This window comes from Manis javanica, chromosome 1, assembly GCF_040802235.1.
Source record: "Manis javanica isolate MJ-LG chromosome 1, MJ_LKY, whole genome shotgun sequence".
Taxonomy (NCBI): Eukaryota; Metazoa; Chordata; class Mammalia; order Pholidota; family Manidae; genus Manis; species Manis javanica.
This window is the reverse complement of record NC_133156.1, coordinates 219,841,071-219,864,025: the sequence shown is the minus strand read 5'-3', so window position 1 is coordinate 219,864,025 and position 22,955 is coordinate 219,841,071. Positions and strand designations below refer to the sequence as shown.

General features: G+C 45.7%; 1 protein-coding gene across 1 annotated transcript in view; it reads right to left on the bottom strand.

Annotated features, from left to right (window-relative positions):
- The window catches only part of ALK (ALK receptor tyrosine kinase), a 650,534-nt gene that overhangs the window by 79,945 nt on the left and 547,634 nt on the right, over nucleotides 1-22,955 (bottom strand). Inside the window, exon 9 of the mRNA XM_073214828.1 lies at nucleotides 7,475-7,644. Coding sequence (XP_073070929.1) covers nucleotides 7,475-7,644 — 170 coding nt within the window. The remainder of the gene's footprint in view (nucleotides 1-7,474; nucleotides 7,645-22,955) is intronic.

Below are 22,955 nucleotides of genomic sequence, written 5' to 3'. Positions count from 1 at the left end.
CCCTTGGCTGGCTGCCGGACTCTGAAGCACACTTCCTTCACAGGCACAGCCTTTTCCCACAGCTACAGCCTTCCGCCACGGGGCACTCTGCAGCACTCCAGGACCAGGGGCATGCCTGAGTGAGGCAGGGTGCCCTTAGGGAGTGTGGTCTAGCACTCTGGGATGCTAGTTCCCTCCTGCCTTTGGGGAAAGTAAGGGGAGCAAAGCCAAGTTACCCATGAAGGGCTTTGAGCTTGATGGATTTGGTCAGTGCAAGTCACCCTTCCTGGCCTAAAATTATCCTGGAGCCTTTTCCTCCAATTCAAAGAACTGATTCAGATTAACTTAATAAGCATGCTGGGATCCCCAGCCGCTGAAGCTTCAGGAAGGGAAACCTGTACTGCCGCAGTGGGTCAGGGGCAGAGAGCACCTTTCATTTTCTTCACTTCCTCCACTGTGAGGAGGGCCCTGGAAGGGCTGGGTTTTGCCTGTGTATAGGGACTCGGGGCTGTCAGACTCACCTCCAGAGGGCAGGTGCCACCCTGGGAAAGCAGGGCATTGAGATCTTCCCCTCCCTTCTGCCCCCACCTCCAACTTGTTAGCCTGGGGGGCTGCTCCCTACTGAGGCCCTGATGTGCATCTGTTGATAGAGAATGAATGAAAGAATGCAGGCCCACTACGGGCAGCAGTCAATACTCTCTGCTTCGTTGGCATGGGCGTATCTGGCAGAAGAGAACCCCAGACTGGCTACCAGAGAGGGGCCTGTTTCAAAGTGAGGAGACCCCACAGCCATGGCTTTATTGGGTCTCCATGCTGTTCTCATTCTGTGCCTCCATCCTCCCTGGACGTCAGTGCCCTGCAATGCAGAAGTCTTGCTCTCTTGCCAGCCTCCCCTGACAGATGATGTTCCTAGAGGGCAGGGCTGCTTTGCCTGATTCGGTAGGCCCACGTCCTGGCACAGGTAGGGCAGTAGGCACTGGCTGGATAGATGCCTACTTCCTGTATGACTCAGGAGGTTAGTACCCTGCCACATGAGCAACCTCACAGGGGTCTCCGGTCAAGTGGAAGGAGATGGGGCAGTGGCTCTTAGGAGGAGCCTGTATGTTTAACTACCTGAAGTACCCTGATTAAACCCCTCTGTGCCCTAGTCTCACCAGAAAATATCAGATGCCATCTGTCCTAGCTATGCAGAGGTGTGGGCACCTCGCACTGTGAAGGAGTAAAGCACCCTGGGATGGAGATGTGTGGCTGCTGTGGGCATGGGGAACATGGGGCAGAACCTGGGGAGGTCCTGCTGTGACAGTCGGAGCAGCCAGTCCAGTGGAGGGGCAGCAGGTGCTGGCCTGGGGAGGTGTGCAGGATGTGACATCCGCTCCTGCCATAGGCATTTCTCCTTGCTGGGTAAGGGCTGGGAAAGGCAAAGCAGTTGCAAATGGAAGCTTCTGAAGAAGGGGAGGCAGGCAGAAGAGAAGAATGCAGGCAGGGCCTGACTCTGCCGGGGGCCCCTCTTAGGGACCATGTAGCCACTGTATGACCTAGATGTTCTAAGTTAGTCCTTATAGGTGAGAACTTTATTCTTTACCAAAGGGTGATTTGTTAAATGTATAACTAAATGTATTTTATTTTTATGTTTTTGTTAGACATGGTACATTAATGCATTTGCAAATAAAAGATGCAAATCAGAACCTATGCTCTAGTTTTGGAGTAGAGGTAGTCAGAAGCAATGCTAGAGAGTGGTGACTTGAGAAGGCATGTGAGGAGGGGGCCATTGTGCCTGGAAGGAAAAGGAGAGAATCTCCCTGTGCTGGTGATGCTGCCTAGGCTGGAGGTGTGAGACAGAGACGCTGGGTGGGGATGGTCTTCAGCAAGAGCTGGTGGTGGGGATTTAAGATGATGGATTTCAGGGTGGACAAAGCAAAGGAAGACAGTAAACTAACTCAAAATGAATAATATGTGTGGTTTAAAATTTCAGAAACCAAAATATTTTGTTAATAACAATGGCTCCCATTTATCAAGTTTTCTACTGCATGCCAAACATGATGCATTCATTTCCTCAGGCATGTGCATAGGAAGCAGACTAGCTTGAGGGTTGAGGGAAAATCATTCCTCGTTAGACCTCAGGTTCCTCTTAATTACAGTATCTACCCCAAGGGGCTGTTTTAAGATGAAATGAGATAATGCATGTTAAGTACTTGCTACAGTGATTGGCACACAGTAAGTGTTCAACAAATCCTAGCTCCAATCATCACCATTTACAACTCTTCCTGTGGTTCTATGAGGAGGCTGTGATTCCATTTACAAAAATTTGAATTAAACACAGCTTTTGCAGGGGTGTGTCTAGACCTGAAAACTAAAGTTCATAAGAAATCTCAAAATTTCCTCTTACTGAAATGTACTACTTTTCTATTTAGGTAGGAGTAAATAATGAAAATTCCCCTTACTGCCTTTCTTATCACAGAAAGATGTTACACAAAGGGAGAGTATTGTTTTTGAGAGCACCCCATACAAAATGGGAAGTCTGTGGATGAAAAGCAAGAATGGAGGAAAAAATCTTGGTTCTGGGAGTTTCTGGTCTAAGTGCATGAAGACATAACTCTCAGTTTAACCGGTCCCATTTGAAAGATGCATTTATGAAACACACCACTTGTCCTTCAGGACAAAGGGTGCAAAGAAACAGAAATCTAAATATCTCTGGAGGGAACATTTTTTCTTGTTAGGTTGTATATGTAGTGTACTGCTAAAAGCCTTTATAATGATAATGCTGGGGAATAGAATCTGCACGTGTGCATTCAGTTATGTACTTTCTATTTGGCTGTGTGACTGCAGTGATTTGTGGTGCAATTTAATCCATAGTACATTCATCTTGTAATGAGTTGAACTTAGCACCAGCCTCTGCTCTGTAAGCATGTCAAAACTTGGGATAATGCGGTAACAGTGTGTTAATTTACTAGGACATATGATTTTAAAGAGAAAAACCAGGGATATGTCCGTGCAAGAGACTGACAGAATAAGGGGAGAAAACTTTCTTTTCTTTCATTTTGAGAAAAGGTAGAATTAATTCCGGCAGGAAGAGTGGCAGTTCAATGGATGGGAGATGATAAAATGGGGGAGAGGATGAATGAAACCATTTCTTCATCTAGAGGTGGATGTAAAGTAATGAGATAACTTTTAAGCACACATCAAGCCAATATTTGAGTTGGTGCTGGCCTTCAAAATTACCTTGAGAGCAGCATCTGTATTCCAGGGCTATTACCTCTGCTCAAAATATCTTGGGAACTTCTCTTGGAGATTTTTCTTGTTATTCTTTATGCTACAGTTATATAGTTAATATCATTTCAGAATGATGAAAGATGATGGTATTATTTCTATTACTTTGCCTGTTTGTAAATGGATGGAAGAAAACCATGCCATGGATCAATGTCTCTCTGTCATCAGCCTTCATATACCCAAGGCAGATTCTCTGAGCCTTTGCAGAAGGGCTACTATGTGGTGGGAACTATCTGAATACAGCTCTCTGCTCTCAAGTGCTTAGCTCCAGATCTCCCAAACCACAAGGACCTGGGCACACAATTAAGAGCAAAGTCTTTCTTATAAAGTGACTGTGATAGGACAGTGACCAGAGTCAAGAAAGCAGAGGTTCGGGGTGAGTGTCTAAAGAGAATTCCTTGTCATAAGAGTAACAAATGCTGCTTGGGCTCATCTGGTAGGACACAGGTATAGCTCTGATATATACAACACTTTGCAGTAGTTTTTATTATCATGTGATTTATCTCTTTTGTTAGATTGAACAGACTAGGAATGTTAGATGGATACCAACAGTGAAATTCTCAGTGAATTCTCTGGAATTTGGAAATATTTGCAACTTCCCTCAGTACATCATTCTATCAGCACATATTTAATGGGCATGCTATGTGGTAGATGTTCAGGAAACAGTGATGCATAAGACAAACCCGATCCCCGACTTGTCAGTGTGTATATTCAGATATTAAAAAAACAGCAAAGAGTGACAAGTTATTATAAGGGTGTTTAAAGAGCTGTGAGAATATATTGTAAGTATACTATATAGTACAGGGGTCTGGGGAGGCTTCTTTAAAAAGTTGAAGGAAAAGTGGTAGTTAAGGAGATGGAAGGTAGAGGAAGAACACTTCAGGTGGGGAGAATGGAAGATACAAAAACCTGTAAGAATTTAGTATGGTACAACTGAATTTAAAGAAGTTTAGTAAAGTACCAGGTAGAGTGATAGAGGATGAATGGCATGAAGAGGGGGTGGTGAAATTAGGGTTGGACAGATTACACATGGGCCTAAATAAATGTCTTATTTAAGGCCTAAAAGCCATGGGAAGCATGGGGAGGACTCTTAAAATAAGAGAATGATAAGATTAACATTTTAAAAAGTTTATTCTGGCTGCCTTGTGTGGACCGAGTTGGGTGGGCACACAGAAATAGAAGCAAGGAGACAAGCTGGGTGGTCACTGCCGTATCCCGACAAGGATAATGGCTTAGGCTAGTTTCAGGTAACGCTCAAGGGCTAGGACCTGTGTCTAGAGCCACGGAGCTCTTTAGAGCTAACCTCTAAACCCTAATAAAGTTGCTTCAAAAAGCTGTGCAATGTATGGATGTTGGGGAACCCAAGAGCAGAGGTAATTTGGGACAGAATAGGCACAAGGTTCCTGCCTCTTCAAGGTCCACAGCTGGGGAGCTATCCAAGAGGTGCGTGCTGAAAAACTGAAGCCAGGACTTGCCTAAGGAAGCCCCAGGGGATGGCGGCAGGAGCTGCAAGGTGCTAATGCCTCCCTCAGGGTTTGGAGGGAGGAAGTCGGTCTTTCTTTGTCTTTTGTCCATTTTCGCTTCTCTTACCCTTGTTTATTTCCTTCCTCTACCTTCTCCTGCCTCCCATTTTCATTTTCTGGCAATCTGGGCAGCAGAGCTCACTTTCCCTGAAAGAAAGAGGGCAAGTGTGCTTCTTGTTCTTGCATCAGTGACTTTCTCAGGTAAGGAGTCTAGAGAGCACAGATGACAGCAAATTCATAAGAACCCTCACCCCCATCTTATGGTTGCATGACTGGTTATTACGGCTAAATTAGTTATTATTTATAGTTATTACAGAGTAAGCATTTATGTGGGATACGCAGTTCGCCCAGCACTTTACTTCCCTAAGCCTAAGAGGTAGATTTTATTATCTGTTTTATAGAACATGGCTTGACTTAGAAGATCAGTGGCTGTGATTTGTGCTATTTACTCAATAAATTATCTGAGGCCACATAACTGAGGGATGAGAATAGAAGACATGGGAAATAAATTCATTGATACCTACTACATATACATTCTCTCAACAGCCATTTTACTTGGTTTTATAACAATCCTGTGAAGTTGTACTGTTATTATACTTATTTTACAGATACGGGCACTGGACCCCAGAGAGGTTTGGAAACTGGCTTAAGTCACACAAATAGTAAGTGGCTGAGCCATATTTTAGCTTTGGGACTCTGACTCTAAAGCCTATGTTCTTTCATCCACAGTGCTTCCTTACTTGTATGGGCCAAGCACAGCTACGGGCAAGTGATTTTAGCAAGTGGAAAGTGCTGTACCTCGTCCTCCGGCAGTTCATTTCCTTCTGGGTCCCGATGCCTCCTATATTATCTCTAGCTTGGAGGGAGGGGGCAACTTCCACCATCAGAGCATGTCAGTGGTGTGCAGGCTCCGGGTGAATGGGGGAACTCGTGTGCTCTGTAATAGCTCACTGATTAGGTCACGAGGCATCAGCAAACCAAGCTGGCCTTTGTCTGAATCCCCACTGGAGAGGTTGGTCTCAGTATCAATACTGGAAATGTCAGTGTGGTAAACAGCCTTTAACAGAGAGGAGGGAGATTGAGAACAAAGTTTCCTTCAAATGAAACTCTAGTGTATGGGTTGAAGAGTCAATGCCTGACTTGCTTTAAATCCCCCGGAGTGGCTATGAAAGAGAGGGGGACTTGCTGGATCAAGGAGGAAAAGACCCTTTGATTCCCCTGAATTAATTTAGCTTCTCCCAGGAGGGTGGCTCTGGCGTCTTCCTCCTATTCTGCATCCCCAGCACACAGCCCCTGCAGTCCCTAAGGACAAAAATCTAGACTATGGCGGGAGCACCCACATTGCCCCTTCCTCCACTTTAATTAAATCCATTTGTCCTGGGGGCAGCGCTGAGCCTCAAGATGTCCAAGGGCTTTGACCTTTAACCCACACACATCTAAAGGAGTGGGAAGCTGGTGCTCAGAGTGAGGACAATGGCTTCTTCCTGTGACAGCACAGCTCGAGTTATGAGCTCTTGTGAACATCAGGCACTGTGAAGTTTGGGTGAAGAATGTGAGACCCAGTTTTATACTTACAAAGCTGTGCTCCAGCTGGCATCACTCCTGCTTTGCCTTAAGCCCTTTTGCCCTCCTTTTTCAAAGGTGGATTTACTAGGACGATGATCTGCATGTGTTTAGGAGACTAATGCAGAGGTTGCTCTGGATTGTCTGGTTCGACATTTGGCCTAGTAAAGATGGTTTTCCCCCTCCAGATCCATCTACCTGCCTCCTTTATAGAAATGACCCCCTGCACCCTGTCTTTGTGGTCTGGAAACAGACCAGCACCAACTGTGGAGGGTTCAGTGTAACAGCCAAGCATCTGCCTTGTCCTCTGCTGTGCCAGGCCAAGTGCTGTTCGCTCTGGGCCACCTGCAGGTGGCAGACTGGTGCCATCCTGGGCAGACAAGGGGAGCTCAACTCCACGGTCACTGCTCTGTTTCAGTGGCACACAGAGTTCATGACCTTCCAGTACAGCCCTCTTAGTTTAAAAATGAGGAAACTGAGGCCCAGAGAAATTCAAGGTCACAAAGGTTGTTAGTGATAGAATCCCAGTAAGAACTAGGGCCTCTGGTTGAAGGACTCCTCTGTTTACTGAAGATCTTGTCACCTACCTCATCCCCCTGCCTTGGGAACCAGCCTTCACAGAGCCTGGGCTTGGGCCGGCCTGAGCTGCTGCTTGGCCTCTTGGGTTCTCAGCGGATGAGAACTTTGTAAAAGCGCAAAAATGGGGAACATGACAGGGCCTATCCTACCTACATCATAGGTTTTGTTGTTGTTAATAGGGAATAAATAAAATGTCAAGTGAAAGGTAAGGCAAAATCCATTAATTAAGAGCAAATGCTAAATATATATAAAGCCTGAGTACTATGAGTTGTTCAGTTTTATTTCTTCCTACAGATACTGGAGGTAGCCAATCAGGCCAGGCCGGAGATTTGAGAGATGAGTGCTCATTAGCACAGAAATCCCTCGGAGAAATTCAGTGTTCCCTGTCAGTCAGCAGGAAGTGTACGTATGTATATGTGTGTGTGTGAGAGACTGCTTGTATATGAGCATGTCTGAATGTGTGTCTTGAGTGGCGGGCACAGGAAGGTGGGGAGACGAGGGAATCCCTTCTGCATTTTGGCTGATAGAGGAAAAGGGAGTGACAGAAACAGGTAGAGGCTCACCTGTCAGCCACCTCGAGCAGAGGCAGCACCGTCCACTGCCACAGACTCAAGCCTTCGCTGGTGGCAACGTGCCAGACCGTTCGGCTCTGTTCCTTCCCGGTTTTGTTCTCCACCAGCACCAAGGACACATTTCCCTGCAAGACTCCATGGATGAGCCAGGACATTCGGAGCTGCAGGGGAGAGAAGAGCCAAAAGGCCAGGGTGTGAATTGTGAAAGGAAACCTCAGGACCCCTTCTGGGAATTCTCAACTGAATCCTAAAGGATTTTGCTGGAGAGTCAGCTGCCCGCCTCTCAAAGTGGTTTTCATTAGGGCTCGAGGAGCCGAGCAGGGGTGCCTGATGGGCAGTTTGGGGGCTTTGTTCAGCCGATGTCATCATCCTGCGTTTCACAAGATTCCACCTCTGACGTGATGTTAAGATCAATGGGGTATTAAATGAACTACAGAGGACCCAAAGATTCTTGTCTGTGGCCCCAATTCACTTCGTGACCTTGGGCAAGTGATTTTGTGACTCGCTTTCTTTTAGTGACTTTGGTATCATAGATTTTTATTCTTCTCCCAAAGACTCAAATAATCTTATCTGAATGATACCATGCCATGTGTTAGTTAGGAGACCCTGTGACTTGATACCTATGGCCATTGGTAGGCAAAGGTGAGACAAAAGTTTACCTATCAGCATCTTTCAGAATGAGGCTGCCCACTTTGCCAAAAGGAAGCTATTGTATGTTTCATTGTGTCTTTATTAAAGGTTTTATGGCATTGTTCCCCAGACACATGAAAGGGAATTTTAGTTACTCTCTCTGAGAAAGTTTAAGAACAGTCATGCCTGGAGGCAGAATATGCTATAAACAAGGTCCCTGGTCTTTGTGTTTGATAGAAACAATCTATACACAACATTTAAAACTTAGGACAACTACACCGTATCATTGCTTCAAGTAATCCTGTTCAGATCCTGGAATAAAAGATAGCTGTTGTAGAACACAGGTAAAATATGTCCAGTGGCAAGCTGGAGTTTTCACTGGCTATGGTGCCCCCTTTTCTCTGATTCTCACTGCTTGAAGACATGTTTCTCTGTAAATTCTTTGTCTCCCAGTCCCTGAGCTCATGATTGTCCTATAATTCGATCAAAGAGGTTACATACCATGACGTGCTGAAGCCAAAACCCTCCCACCCTGTTGCATAGGGCCCCTTCACTGCCACTGGGGTGCCCAGGTGCTGTTATGTGGCTGAAAGCTGGAGTCAGGTAAGCCTGCTTTATAACCATACATCTTCACCTATACCCTTCCCATTTCCCCAAACCCAGGGTAGCAAATACTAGTCTCCACCGAGAACTCCCAGGTAAGTTAACAAATCTGTGACTCTTTTTCTGGCCTCACTTGGCTTCCTTGGGCAGTCTGGAAAGGTTCACCCTACCCTTGCTAACTAAACCTGCTCAGCCCTCAGCCCATGCCCTGCACTGCTTAGCTTGGGATAATGCTCGCCATACCCATCCTCTCCTTGTGCTGACTGGGACTCTGTGAACTCAGACTGCTGAATGTCAGTGCCCTGATGGTTGGCGGCACTTACTCATCCACTGATTTCCACAGTTGATTTCTCAACACGTGTAGCACAATGGGTGTTTCAAACTCTTCCTCAAACCTGCTGCTGTCACCTCCTGGTCCCCAACTCCTGATCCATTATTTTGATTTCTAGTTTACGGTTAAAATTCAGTATATCAGGTGCAGTCTCCTTCAGCCTCTCTTGTCTTCCTTCCTCTCTGCCCCTCCTGCCACTGCTCCCCCACCTTCTTTCAAGCTTTCCCCTCTTACAGGAAGATGTATTCGTCATTTGCTTCTATGTTAGCCCCTCATGTTTCACTACGGCCTAGTCCTTGCTCTCTCATACTGCTCCTGCTTTCTCCAGCACCTTTAGAGTCTGTCTACCTGCTGGCTGTTCAGTCTACAAGGAAGGCCCGGTTTCACCCACCCCAGAAAAATATGCTTTGTTTGTTCCTGCTAGTTCCTCCCGTTTGCAACCTATTTCTATGCTGACAGCTTGGACAACTGGTGCGTAATTACTCCTCTTATTTCCAGGTCACCACTCCTTAAGTTCTTTCAACCGGGCTTCTATCCTTATTACCCTAACAAAGCAACGCTCACCAGGTCCTTTATAACTCACTCTTTCATCAAGGTTTTCCATAGCCTCCTAAAGTGCCTCTCCCTCTCCACTCTTCCTCCTTTCTAAATTCTCTTGTTTATCTCTATCACTTTTTCCTGTTTGTCACTGACATTTGTGACACTTCAACGGGTTCTCCCTCCCTATCAATTAATACCAAGGCACCGCATTCCTCTACAATCTAGGCAAATCCAGTTCTTAGGCATTCTCTGAATATTTATCAAGCACTTGTGGCTGAGCCACTTGTGTCCTCTACGTCAGGACGACCTAAGATCCCTAGAGTAAGAAAGATCTGGATTCAAAACCTCTTCTTGCCACTTCAGTCATTTTGGAGCTCAGGTCTCTCTATGCTCTAAAATGGGAATAGGTTTACTACTTTATAGGACTATAGTGATGGTAAATGAGATAATAAATAAAGTAACAAAATGTTAAAAAGGAATTTTGGTGGAAGAACTGAGACAATAGTATATTTCAAAGGGAAGTCTGAGAGCACAGTGATGCAGGACTTTGAAAAGAGGCGGATAAAAACGGGTTACACAGTTCTTAATCCCTCATTCATACTTCAGATGCAAGAAAAGGTGGTTGACTGCGAGGGGAGAGGTTTTGGAGCTTGCTTTTGGTATGAGTTCTACCTCAATTCACCGTCCTAAGAAGTTCCCCTGTTCAACCCAAGAGACGATGATTTGAATGGTCTCTCTTCAAGCACTTGATATTTATCCTCCCCTGCTTAGTGTCTATCTCCTACCTGGAAAATCTAAATTATGAACAAGGGGGCTGGTTAGCTTGCTCTGATGGCAGAACAGGCCAAGGGGCAGCATTGGATGGCCTGCACTCCCAGGATCTGGCAGGGCAAACAATGCGTGAGCAATCATAGACTAAAGTGAGCCGTGCACAAGGTGTCGATGGGCATCATTCTAGATCTTGTCCCCAGAGACCTTGTCTATCTGGAGGGGTAAAGAGAACGCAGCAGAAAGAAGCTGTAGGCATCTCGAGATGCCCAAGGGCAGGGGAAGGAGTAAGTGATTGCTTGGAACAGTAATACTCATGCCCTAGTCAAGTTGAAAGATCCCCATCCATACTGGAGGGGGTAAGGAGAAAGGTAGGTCTCCTGAGGGACCACGGTATCCCTGTGAGAGACAGTAAATAAGCCCAAAACATCTGTCACATTGGAGAACACCAGTGTGTCCCAGTCAAGCAAGGGCTGTTTTACCCCCCTTACCTCTCCTCCCTCCCCTGTGCTTAAGACCTTCAAAGGTCCCAAGTTAGCCACAAGACAGAGGAGGAGGAGAGCTGGGTAAAGAAGGAAAGAGACCGGTGACCACCCTTTCCCCAATTTCCGGCTTTTCATCTGCAATAGAGCCAAGTTGCGGGTGCAGAGAGGAGGGAAAGACGCCGAACTTTAAAGCAAGGTTGAAGTTTTGACCAGATGGGCCTTTAAACTTCTCAACAAGTGTTCTGAGGTCACTGAAAACCTCTCTGGTTACCTTAGAGCAACCGATAAGTAGAGGGGTCTACCAGAGTTTTCACCCAGCTGTCCGCATGCGGGGGCCCAGGGAACGCTGGCTCCTAGACTCCTCCCACCAGTCGGCAGGCCGGCTTTGCACCTGCTCTGCATGGCTCTGCCTCTGCGCCTTTGATCCTGCCATCTCCTCTGCCTGTTCTCTCCTCACCACTTAAAAAAAAATAAATAAATCTGTTTACTTTTCAGGGAACCTTTTCTTATTGTCCATCTCAGAGATGACCTCCCCCTCTTCCGAAATCATAGAACTGAGGCTATTAGGACCATCATGGGACACAGCTCTGCTGTCTTGTCTCCCTCCAGCCCCTCTTAGACTACAAGTTCCTTCAAGGCATGGACCATCTTTCCATCCCAGATTCACTGTAGTTGTCAGGTGAGGGCACATGGTAGGGGCTGATCAATGTCAGCATAAACAAAGATGTATATATTTACAGGGAGACCCTTTACCAGGCCTGTCTCAGGGGCAGAAACTAACTTTCCATCCTGTGACGCTCCTCAGCACTTTTGCTGTAGTCAGTTTCCAGGAAAGGGGAGAGGATCCGCCTGCTCTGCAGCTGACTGGCTGCCATCTAAACTGCCTAGTTCTCAGCAGCTCTCAGGAAACTTCCAGTTTAAAGTAGAGTCTGCCAGTGGCCTGAGCTTGTCAGTTAGATAGAGCCCTGGCATATCATCACAGGACCATTGGCCAGATGACTGCTGAGCTTTCTCCATCTTCCTCACTGTATTTTAGGCCAATCCCCTACTGGGATCCCTTTTGGTATTGGCCCTTGAGGGAGGTCATCATTCATTCACTCTACAAATATTTACTGCATACCTGCTCTGTGCAGCATATTATACATATCCTCCCTGCCCTCATGGAGCTTATCATCTAGCCAGGAAGTCTGAATTCAAACAAGTAATTGCCATCGTGCTGAGAATAGGGAAAGAGGAAGTAATTGGAGCCGTTTGACAGTGAAGACATAAGACAAAAGACAGTCAAGTCAAGACACTTGACATAATACAGTCAGGACTTGGGTCAAAACCCAGTTGGCCCAACCATTTAGAGCAATGGGTAAATATGAGAATGAAAAATCTGACTTTCTTTTCATCTTACAGTCCTACAAATCTACTATATTTATAGTAGAAAACATATATCCATAGCCACAACTCAAGCCAAGACAGGCATGGCCTGAATTTCAGCAAAGTATAGTTCTAGAAACAGACATAAAAGGTTTGGAATAAGATTGCAAACTGGCAGCCAGTGAGTGGCTAGCAAAGTGTGTTTTTGGTCGTTGATTTTTTTCATTCACTTTGTGTCTGGTAAGGTGATCTATCCAGGCAGATGTATTCCTCCTCAAGATACAAGCAGCCCAGAACCCAGAGTCTGTCACTTAGCCTACTTCTCATCTGAGGTTGCCCCTACTGATTCCAGGTTCTGCCTCTAAGAGCCAGTCAGTGCTTTGCCACTGGAGTGTGATCTTCAGGCTGGCATCATCGGCGCTACCTGGGAGCTTGTTAGAGGCGGCTCGGATCTACTGCGGCAGGATCTGCAGAGAAGCAGAGAGTTAAAGGGCAACCTCTGGGGCCCTGCCCCTGTGCCCTATGACCTATCCCACATTCTTTTTAGAATGCACTGGAAAAATTGCCCCTTGTATTAGCATTCATTCTCTGATGGCTTGTCAAACTGTCCTTGTTTCCTTGCCTGTTGACAATAGTATAACTTGGAGTTTGTGCCCTAAGACTAAAGACTAAATTTACTGAGTGACTTTAAGTCAAACACTCCCTCTGAGCCTCTATTTTCTTATGGATAAGTTTTTGATAATAATCATACCTTCCCCGCTTGCCTTAAAAAGTGGTTATAAAGAATAAGTGAAAGTGAATAAGATAAAGAAGGTGAAACTAAAGCCCACATGTTGTCAATAACATGACTAAACCAGTGGTTTTCACCTGGGATGCAAGTTGGAATCACCTGGGGGGCTTTTCAGCTACCCAGGCCTGGCCTCCACCCCAGAGACTCTGATTTAATTGGCCTTGGGTAGGTCCTGGGCATCAGTACTTTCTTAGATCTCTCTGGGTGATCCTAAAGTAGAGCCTTGGCTGAGACTGCTGGGGAGATACACTACCTAGAGCAGTAAGGAGCCTGGCCTTCTCCATGAGGGGTCCATTTTCATTTTCGGACTTGGAGTAAGAGGCAATTCCTAATTATAAAAGAAGACTTAAAATGTGCTTACCACCCATCACCAAGGTGTACAAGGGGTGTTTTTCCTGCAAGGGGGAGGACACAGCCCTTAGCAGAGGGTCTTCACATGGCTGCCACATCACCTGCAGGCAAATACTGAGACCCATCTAGAGAGTGAGGGCCTGGGCCAAGGGTGGGCAGGGGTGATCTGAGGATGCAGACAGGACTACAAGCTATCTTCTTGGACCCACAGAGTAAAGTTCACACCAATTTCTTAATTAGAAGAACTGGAGGACTGATGTCAATTCTTGCTGAAAGTCCTTTATTGACCACTTGTATCTACGTGTATAAAGCAAACTACATGTGGTTCCCAGAGAAGATTGCAGGCTCAGTCTCAGACTCCCTCTCAAAGAGTTCCATTTGCCTTACACAGTCCTAGGCTAAAGAACCCCTTCGATATTGTTATATGTAGATATCCATGCCAGTTTGACCTTGACAGTCTAGGATCAAGAGCCCAGAGGTGGCAAAAACACTCTTAGTAAGACTAATTTCTATCTGGTGGCCTATAGGATGAAATAATACATTTGTACATATGTTATCTCAAAAACTCCTTCCTGTAGATATTATCATACTCATTTTTCAGTGAAATAGATTAAGTAAGTCACTCATGGTCACTGAGCCCACATGCTGCTGACCTGGATCCCACCCATGTTCTATGCTCTGTCATATCTACAGTGCCATATACATGTAACATATTGTGGTAATATTTAAACCTTTTGGGGTATATTGTGAAGGTTTTCTAGATCCTTATTACTCCAAGTGTGGTTATGGGCCAGCAGTGTCAGCATGACCCAGGAACTTATGAGAAATGCAGGGTCTCAGGCCCCACTCTAGACATGCTGAATCAGACCTTGTATTATAACAAGATCTTGTCCAAGTAATACCCTCACAATAGAGGACTTAGAGAGAAAGTGGATTTTAGACCATTTACTACCTTTGTCTCTGCCAGACAATTGATAGTCACATATATGTGTGTGTGCGTGCATAAATGTATATAAAACAAATGCATTCACACAAATATGAGAAATCTTATATAAATCCTAAATAATATTTCTGAGAAAGCACATTTGTCAGGGTCTGTAACAATAAAAATTTGGATCCTTTCAGACACATCCTAATAGATACAGGTTATAAATGACTGCTTTTGACTAAAACACTCTTTTATATTCAGATGGCAATGAGGCAAGTGAAAAGACACAACACCAGGAGCTCGCCACTAGCAATTGTATCTTCTGGCTCCAGCCAGCCCTTTCACAAGGGCCTTTTTCCCTCCCTCTTGGTGGGGCCTGAAAGACTTTCCAATTATATGCTTCCAGTGTTTGTCATTTTATTAATTAAAGTTCTGTAGGTTAAGCAGGAGCAGCATTGTGGCTAGGCCTAATGCCATTATTTCTCCCATGGCCCTTTCCTCCTCCAGAGGTAATTACTGCAATTTTATGTCTAGAATAGCCCCGTGTTTGCTATGCATACCTTGTGGCAACTTCACAACAACCTCTTCAGCCCATAAAGGAAAACTCAGTGTGGAATTTAAGCTAAACTTGACAGAAGAGACTCAATGGTACTAAATAATGTCCATTCTGCATGTGGCACCCCCAAATATAGGAAATGCAATGAGGGGGGAGGTACTGTTTTTCTTCAAATTTCTGAAGGACTGCGTGAATCCTGCAGTAGAGACAAAACCAAGGATGGATGCTTGAGTGTGTATTTCACTTCAGTAGAAGGAAACACTTTTTCACAGATGGAGATGCTCACAGATGAGCTTGCTTTGGGGAGGGTACTCCCTGGGTACTCCCCATACTGGGGGTCATCCTGCAGTGACTGGACCACCAGGATTGGGGTTGCTGTCAGGAACATTCAAGCTTAGAATGGAGGTTAAGGCCCCCTCCCACTGTAAGATGCCACAGGGCTATGATTCTGGGTGTGAACTGATAATTTTAAGAGTTCCTTGGTTTCAGTGTGGTCCCATTAACTTTAACTATGAGTATTGACTCAGTGCAGAACTCCGTGTTTTCGTACGCCATCTACTAATTCACCTGGAAAAAATAAACAGCTATCTAGCTATAAATAGCGCAGTGAAAAATCAACCCAACTCAGCAAGAAGCAGGCCAGATGTAGATTGCTGATAACAAGCAAATAAAATAGGCTGGCAAATACTTGCAATTGTGGAGACTTAAGAAATGCTGGATTCTTGGCCATGTAGGAGACTTAAAAGATTGAGATCCTTTCTGAAAATAGCACCCCATGTCTCCTTCTTTCTGAAGTATCACATTAAAGCCAGAGAACACCCAGCCAGTGACATCTACATGCCCTCTTTGTGAAAACACAGCAAGAAAACAGGTATATTTAAAATAGATTATATACAAAAAAATGATTGTGGGATTCCTACCTGGTGAGGTTATGGAGTTACAGGGATTTTTTTCCCTTCTTTGGTCTTTTCTAAGTTTTTTTACAATAAACATCTATTACTTTTGATGACTAGAACAAAAGCAATAAAATAAATCTAGTGTATGCACCTATTAAAAGCATGTTTAGGAAGAATAGTCTTGATATAGGAAAATAAAATATTATGTAAAGAAAGAAGACACAAAATGCTTATATGGAATGATACCAAATTTGTATAAACCCTTTGTCTATCACTGCTCATATCGACATCTCTGTCTGGAAGGAAATGCACTAATGTTGTAACAGGGTTTATCTTTGGTGGGTAAGACTCTGGGCAATTTCAATTTTCTTCTTCATACTTTCCTACATTTTCTAATGCTCTGCAATGAACATAGAGCACTTTTGTAATCGGAAAAAACAATAAATGCTGTATTAAAAAAGGCATCAAGGGAGGATTCTGATATCATTGGAAAGTGGGAAAAGAGAGTGCCTTGTTTCACCCACTTTAGGGAGGGTCATGTTCTCTAGCCTGAACTGTGGGCTTTGTGAGGAAGACCTAGGGGAGGTGGGAGCTTCTGGGGAATGTGGTGGGGTAGTGCTGTGGACAGAGCCGAGGCTTTGAAATCTGAAAGAGCAGTTCTGTCTTCATTTATGATATATCTCAGGGCCTCAGTCTTTATCTATAAGACAGGGCCAATTGCACTCTCCTTAAAGAATTTCTGTGAGATGTTAATAAGATTACGTGAGCCCAGTGCCCAGCTTACCAAATACATTTGACCAATGTTAGTTCCTTCCTCTTGTATTGGAAAGAGCAGGAAAGGAACACTATGTTAGAGATAAACAGCTCATAGAAAAACAGAATAGGCCAGGGTGAAGGAAGCTGTATTAAAAATATTTTGGTCTAGTGTTTTATCTTCCAGGCACCCTAGAGAATTATCTTTCTAGTCTTATGGGAAGAAAAACATGGTATTTTCTTTTGAGTTATATTGTGATGCTGTGATCTTGGGCAAGTAGCCTTCTCTCTGCCTTAGTTTCTCTGGATGTTATGGGGACAATGCTGCAAAATAGCTTTCTAACCCTCTGCCTGGGGAACATGATCAGCTCTGTGCAACTCCCACAACCTTTACAGCCAGCCGTTGGAAGAGATGGACTCCAGGCACATGAGTGTTTGCAGGGGCCCATAGCTACTGGGGAGTATTTATCTTTTGACTGCGAGGGACAGTCTGTGCTTTCAACAAGGTGTTCCCCCATATATGGGCCACCTGAATGTGTTATAATGGTCACAAGTGGGAGCCAAGAGGGTCCGTGATTAACAGGTGGATTTTGAATGGGACCCAAATCTCTACCAAGTGCCCAGGAGGATACAATTCACACCCATGAGCCTTGACGGTAATCCTTCACATGCCTCCATTTCATCATGTAATGGCAGAGGTATTAAATTTGAATGGCTTAAAGGTATTACATTAATTATGTCTGACTGCAATTATAATTGCTGTTGATTACTTTGGCCCATTAGCATGTGTCCTGGCAGCATCGGCCATGTCACAGTAAGTGGTGACAGAATTCTAGTTTCCAGAAGCTTCCCAGCTCTAGGTACTGAGGTAAGAATTCTCTTGGCTCAGAAATCTCAGAAGGGCTACATTTACTGGATCCTTGAGAAGCAGTGAGTAAAGCAATCCTTGTTAACTTTTATCCTGGACCAGGGTTATGCTCACAATTGAGGGGCTGTGCAATTAATTAAGATTAACTGGGCTTACTGGGCACATCCTCCTGGTGCTAATGCTGGGTGTTGTGCAAAACAGTACTCCCGACCTGCCTGCATACTGCTAACCAAGAGGAGAAACAGGAACATACAGTGTCTGAATTTGTATTGGTAGTGACTTCTGCCTGCATAAAGTGACGAGATAACAGTAATTGAAGTCATTCATAAAATATGATAGAGATTACAAAGGGTTTTCACATTTTCATGTGATTCTCACAACCAGCTCATGCAGCAAGCGCAGGTATATTTTTATCCTTAATTAGGGGAAGTGACTGGCTTGAGGTCTTAGGGCTCCGTGGCAGAGCTGGGTTTCAAGTTTGGGTTTAGTCAAGTCCAGTCATCTTAGATTTGTGTTTGCAGATATGGCTTCAGAGTTGGACAGATGTTGGTTTGAATCCTGGCTCTGCCTCTTACTAGCAGGGTGACCTTGGGCAAGTCATTTAAGCTCTCTAAGCTCAGTAGATAGGGGTAATTGTTCCTCACAAGTCCATTTTGGTAATGAGATAAAACAAGTGAAATGCTTAGCAGTGCCAGCCACACAATTAGGGACTGATATTTTTTAAATGCTTCCTAAGTTGGCCTAATGGTACCATAGAGTCCCTTCCCTCAGCCCCAGACTAAGGGAAGGTTTCTTTCCTAGGACTGCAAAGAATAAGAGTGTTTGAGGGCTCTAGTTAAGGATTTTGACTTGCTTTTTAATGTAATGCAGCTGAGTGATCCATAAGTAACCTGAAGCCCATCATACTGAAAGTCAGGATTTTTACCTTTGCTGCTGAATAAACATCCCAGAGGTCCCAGATTCCTGCAGTCTGTCTTCAGCACGCCTGGCTACTCGGTGGGTTTGAATGAGTACTTACCCACTCACTGCCTGACCGAGAGTCCTCTGTGCCATGCTCTCCCTCATCCCTCCCGCCTGGCGTCTCTGCCATCCCTCCCAGCCAAGCTTCATGCTGCCTTTCTCATCTTGTACCTGTGGCTGCCCAGCCTTCTTGTCCTGAGGGGGCTGCCCCCTGACTCCCTCTGAGCACTAGGAGTTGCCCCCAAGGTCACAAGCTAAAGCATGCAGGGACCAGGACTCAAATGCAAGTCCCCTGGCTTCAAAGGTAGCTGCTCAGCCTCTCCTTGAGGTGACTGTGGGGAGGTGGAAAGCCTCTGCAGTGTCTGATGTGTAGAGGGTTCTCATTATAGGCGTATGCATGTGCTGTCACTACAGGCGCATGAGACTGCCATTAGAGGCTGAAAGTGGGGCCCAAATCTCTCAGTCATCCTGTGGGGCTTTGGAAAAGCCATTTGTAAACACCTTAGGAACCACTTCTGCTCCCCTTCCCTCTGATGCAAAATGGCACATGCTTAGGCCACAGGTCAAGGCTCTCTGAGATTACTGTCTGCATGACTGTGGCTGTGAGTGGCTGTCAGAGCTAAGGGCTCCTGGAGCTTCAGACCACAGGCAGAGTCAGGGTGGCTCACGGAGGGACAGCTGTATTCGAGGATGGCTTTAGGGATGACCAAGGCAAGCAGATACTCTTCAGAATGCACTATCTATGGGCTTAATGGTGACCAGAGAGACGGGGTGAGATCATGCAAGGTGGGTAGGTCTCTGGGGTTCAGGGAAAGGCAGTGGGGGCTGGAGCTGTTCCCCTAGGCTTCTTAAACTTGGGGGTACATACACTCTGGGGTCTTCCTGGGAGTACCCAAAGCCACAGGATAAATAGCATGTATCTTCTGGAAGTGTTAGCCACTCAATACAATAGTTCCCCCTGATCCACAGAGGGTATGTTCCAAGACCTCTATAGGTACCTGGAACCACAGAGAGTACTGAACACTATAGGTACTGTGTTTTCTCCTATATATATATATATATATATATACACACACATACATACACATACCTATGATAAAGTTTAATGTATAAATTATGCACAGTGAGAGATTAATAACAGTAATAAAATAAGCAATTATAACAATATGCTGTAATAAAGTTACGTGAATGTGGTCTCTCTCTCCGAATATCTTATTGTACTATACTCACTTTTTCTTGTGAGGATGTGAGATGATAAAATGCCTGTGGGATGAGATGAAGTGAGGTGAATGACGCGGACACTGCGATGTAGCGCTAGGCTACTACTGACCTTCTGACCCTGTCGGAAGGAGGACCACCAGCTTCCGGACCACACTGGCCGCGAGCAACTGAAGCTGCGGAAAGTGAAACTGCGGGCAAGGGGCCCACTGTGTTAAGTATGTGTGGTGTTTTGTACTCAAACAAACAGGCATGTTAAGGAATAAAATAAAGAATTGGCTTTCATTTTAAAGTCATAAGAAGAGACATTAGAAGAAGAGTCAGGCGTGGGATGTGGTGCTCCGGGTCCTTTCACCAGACTGCCTCCTGTCTTGCTCCTTTGGCCTGGCCTTCTCCTTTCTCGGCTCATCCCCTCATTCACTGCAGCTGTCCCTTTCACAGGGACAGGGGTTCTCCCGGGGGAAGTGGAGATGCTCTCGTGTCTTAAGGACACTTAGCCGCACTGCCAGCAGCAGCACCTGACCCCATGCCTCCCCCCGAGCCTCAGTCTCCCCATTTGTTAAAGGGCATCATCACTTGTGAAAAGAGCTCATCTCTCCAGGTGTCGGCTGCCAGGGTGGGAGGAGGGCAGTGGGAGAAGAGGAACTTTTGCTGGATTTGAAGAGGGTGGAGGCGGTGACAGGGGCCCATCTGCTGCTGGGAGAGCATTAGTGTCCTTGGCTGCTGTCATGGAGCTGGGCAACATACTCTACCCCATCTACTGCCAGGTCACCAAGGCATATTCGCAGAAGCCTAATTCTCAGATTCAGGATCCTAGTTAGAACAGGCTCCAGCCTTTGATTTTAGAATTATCACAAAAGTCAGGAAAAGTAGGAAGAGGAGCAGAAACCACATGCACCACGTATTGAGCACCCTCTATGTATCCAGACCCAGGCTGGATGCCTTTTATATCTTGTCTACTGTTTTTTTTCCTGTCAGTCCTGCAGAGAACACTGAGGCTGGGAGGAGTGAGATGAACTGTACAAGGTCACCTTGCTAGAAAGTGGCAGGATGCCACCAAAGTTCCAGTGCCCTCAGGGTGCTGCTCTTCTCACCAACTACGCTGCTTCAGTGACACTCCTTTTGTCCGCATGACCAGCTGGGTTATTCTGGGCATGGTGATGTCATGGCTGCTGGGCCCTGGGGCAGGAGGGAATCAGCTGCCTGGAGCCACCAAGCTGCTCTGACTTGCTTCAAAAGTCAGTGGCGCCCTGAGGGAGCCAGAGGGCACTGCTTCCCCCTGGACCATCATTACGTCCTCCTGGGCAGAGCACGGACACCCACCTGGATGTCACATAGCTAGCATGAAGTCCTGCCCCCAGTTCTTTGAAGGTCCCCAAAGCAGGAAGAGGAGTGGTATAGGGACTAGAGTATGAAGAAAACCCCCGGCATATCTAGTTGCATTTATTCTTAATGCAGGTAAGCACTGAAGCCTGGAGCTGTCCAAAGGTGAGCTGGATTTCCCTGCAAGCCAGTGAGCATTCAGTCACTGCAGTGGATGTCATCGCATTAGATGCGATGGCGGTGGATGTCCAGTCCCAAATACCAACCAAAGGTGCTCGGGCTTGTGGGAGGGCAGCTAGGGATGATGTTACCCCAAATCCCCCCTAGCTTGGCATAGCAATAAAGCAAATATTGCAATAAGGAAAGTCAAATGAAGTTTCGGGTTTCCCGGTGCATGTATGTTATGTTTACACTATACAAGAGTCTACTAAGTGTGCAATAGCATTATGTCTTAAAAAACAAAGGACATACCATAATTAAAATATATTTCATTGCTAAAAAATGCTAAGCACCATCTGAAATTTTGGTGAGTTGTAAACACTGATCACAGATCACCATAATATAATAGTAATGAAAAAGTTTGAAATATTGTGAAAGTTACCAAAATGTGACATGAAATGAACAATTGTTGAAAAAAATGGTGCAGACAGACTTGTTTGACACAGGGCTGTCACAAACCTTCAATTTGTAAAAAATGCAGTATCTGTGAAGCATGATCGGTGAAGCGCAATAAAACAAGGTGTACCTGTATATTTATTTCCTGTCCTGCTGAGATGGGTTGCTTCCACCCCCTGGGCACCTCAACCCAGATGGTGGGCGGGGAAGTTTGTAGGATCTGTTCCTTAAAGTGAACCGAGTTGAATGTCTCTTGTTGAGGGTTTAGGAGCTGCTAAAGGAAGAGCTTTTGTTTCACCTCCAGCTCCAGCCATCCTATGGATTTTGCCGTTGAGTTTAACAAATTTTTAAAGCACAGCAATCAGAAAAGTTCCACTTTTTGCTATCTGGAAGTCCTATTTGGCTGCCCAAGGGACCAGCTTGAATAAGCTTCATCAACACAGCCATGACTCACCTTGTTTTGCTTCTGAGTTATACTGAAATGCTGGCAAATCCCCTGGGGCCAAATCCCCAGGAAAGGTTGGGCCCTGTGTCCAGGAATGATTACCAGCACCCTGAAAAGTCTTACAAAATCAGCCAGAGAGTGGTTTCCTGAGAAATTCCTGACCTTCAGCCTTTGGGGTCTGCCTGCCATAGGGGGCTCCTTCTCAGGGGAGCAGGCTCTGCCTGCCATTCTTCTCAACACATGGCAGAAGTCAAGCTCAGATGCCAGGCTCTCCCCCACGGCCTTCTGGGCCATATTTGCTGGCTTCATGACACACTGAGGGGAGGTCTCCTTCCCTGCAGGCCAGCTGGCCCGTGCTGACATGGAAGAGCCTTGCTGCTCACCTCCTGCTCTTACCTCAGCAGCCCCCAGCAGCAAATCAAAGCAGACCCTTTTATCATGGCAGGGCTGATGCCAGGGGTAGAAAGGCCCCAGGTGTATCCCAGATTCCCAGTGTGTGTCTGTGTGTCTGTAGATGTGGTTGGATCTGTGCAAGGTCAGAAAACCAGCAGCTAGGAACTGGACCTGCCATAGGGTGTCAACACCCATCATATGGGGCACATCCCCCTTCCTGGGTGCTTTTCATCCCTGAAGCCCATAGAAAGAAAACTGCTTCTATGTTTTGGAGTGGAAAAGAAATGAGGGAAGCCCACTTTTTTCCCCCAGGCCTTGTTCTGTCCTGAGAACATGGTTTAAAGTATTCTAGTCACAGGCAGGCTATTCAAATGAATAGAATTTCAAACCACACGGGGCTTGTTGAGACGTTCAGGCTTCTGGGATGTGTGAAAGGCAGGGGGAGGGGTGGAGACGGCCGTCACTCTCTCATCCTCTTTATTACCAGCAGCTGCAGTGCTAGACACATTCTAGCGTGCCTCCCAGCCAGGGCAGCCACCAGCCGATCTGACGGCAAGTGAACACATGAAAGGCTACCTCAAGACTCCCCTCCCCGGTGGCAACTTTAATTATTTGAACTGGAGCTCAGCAAAATAAAAATAAAAATAAAATAAA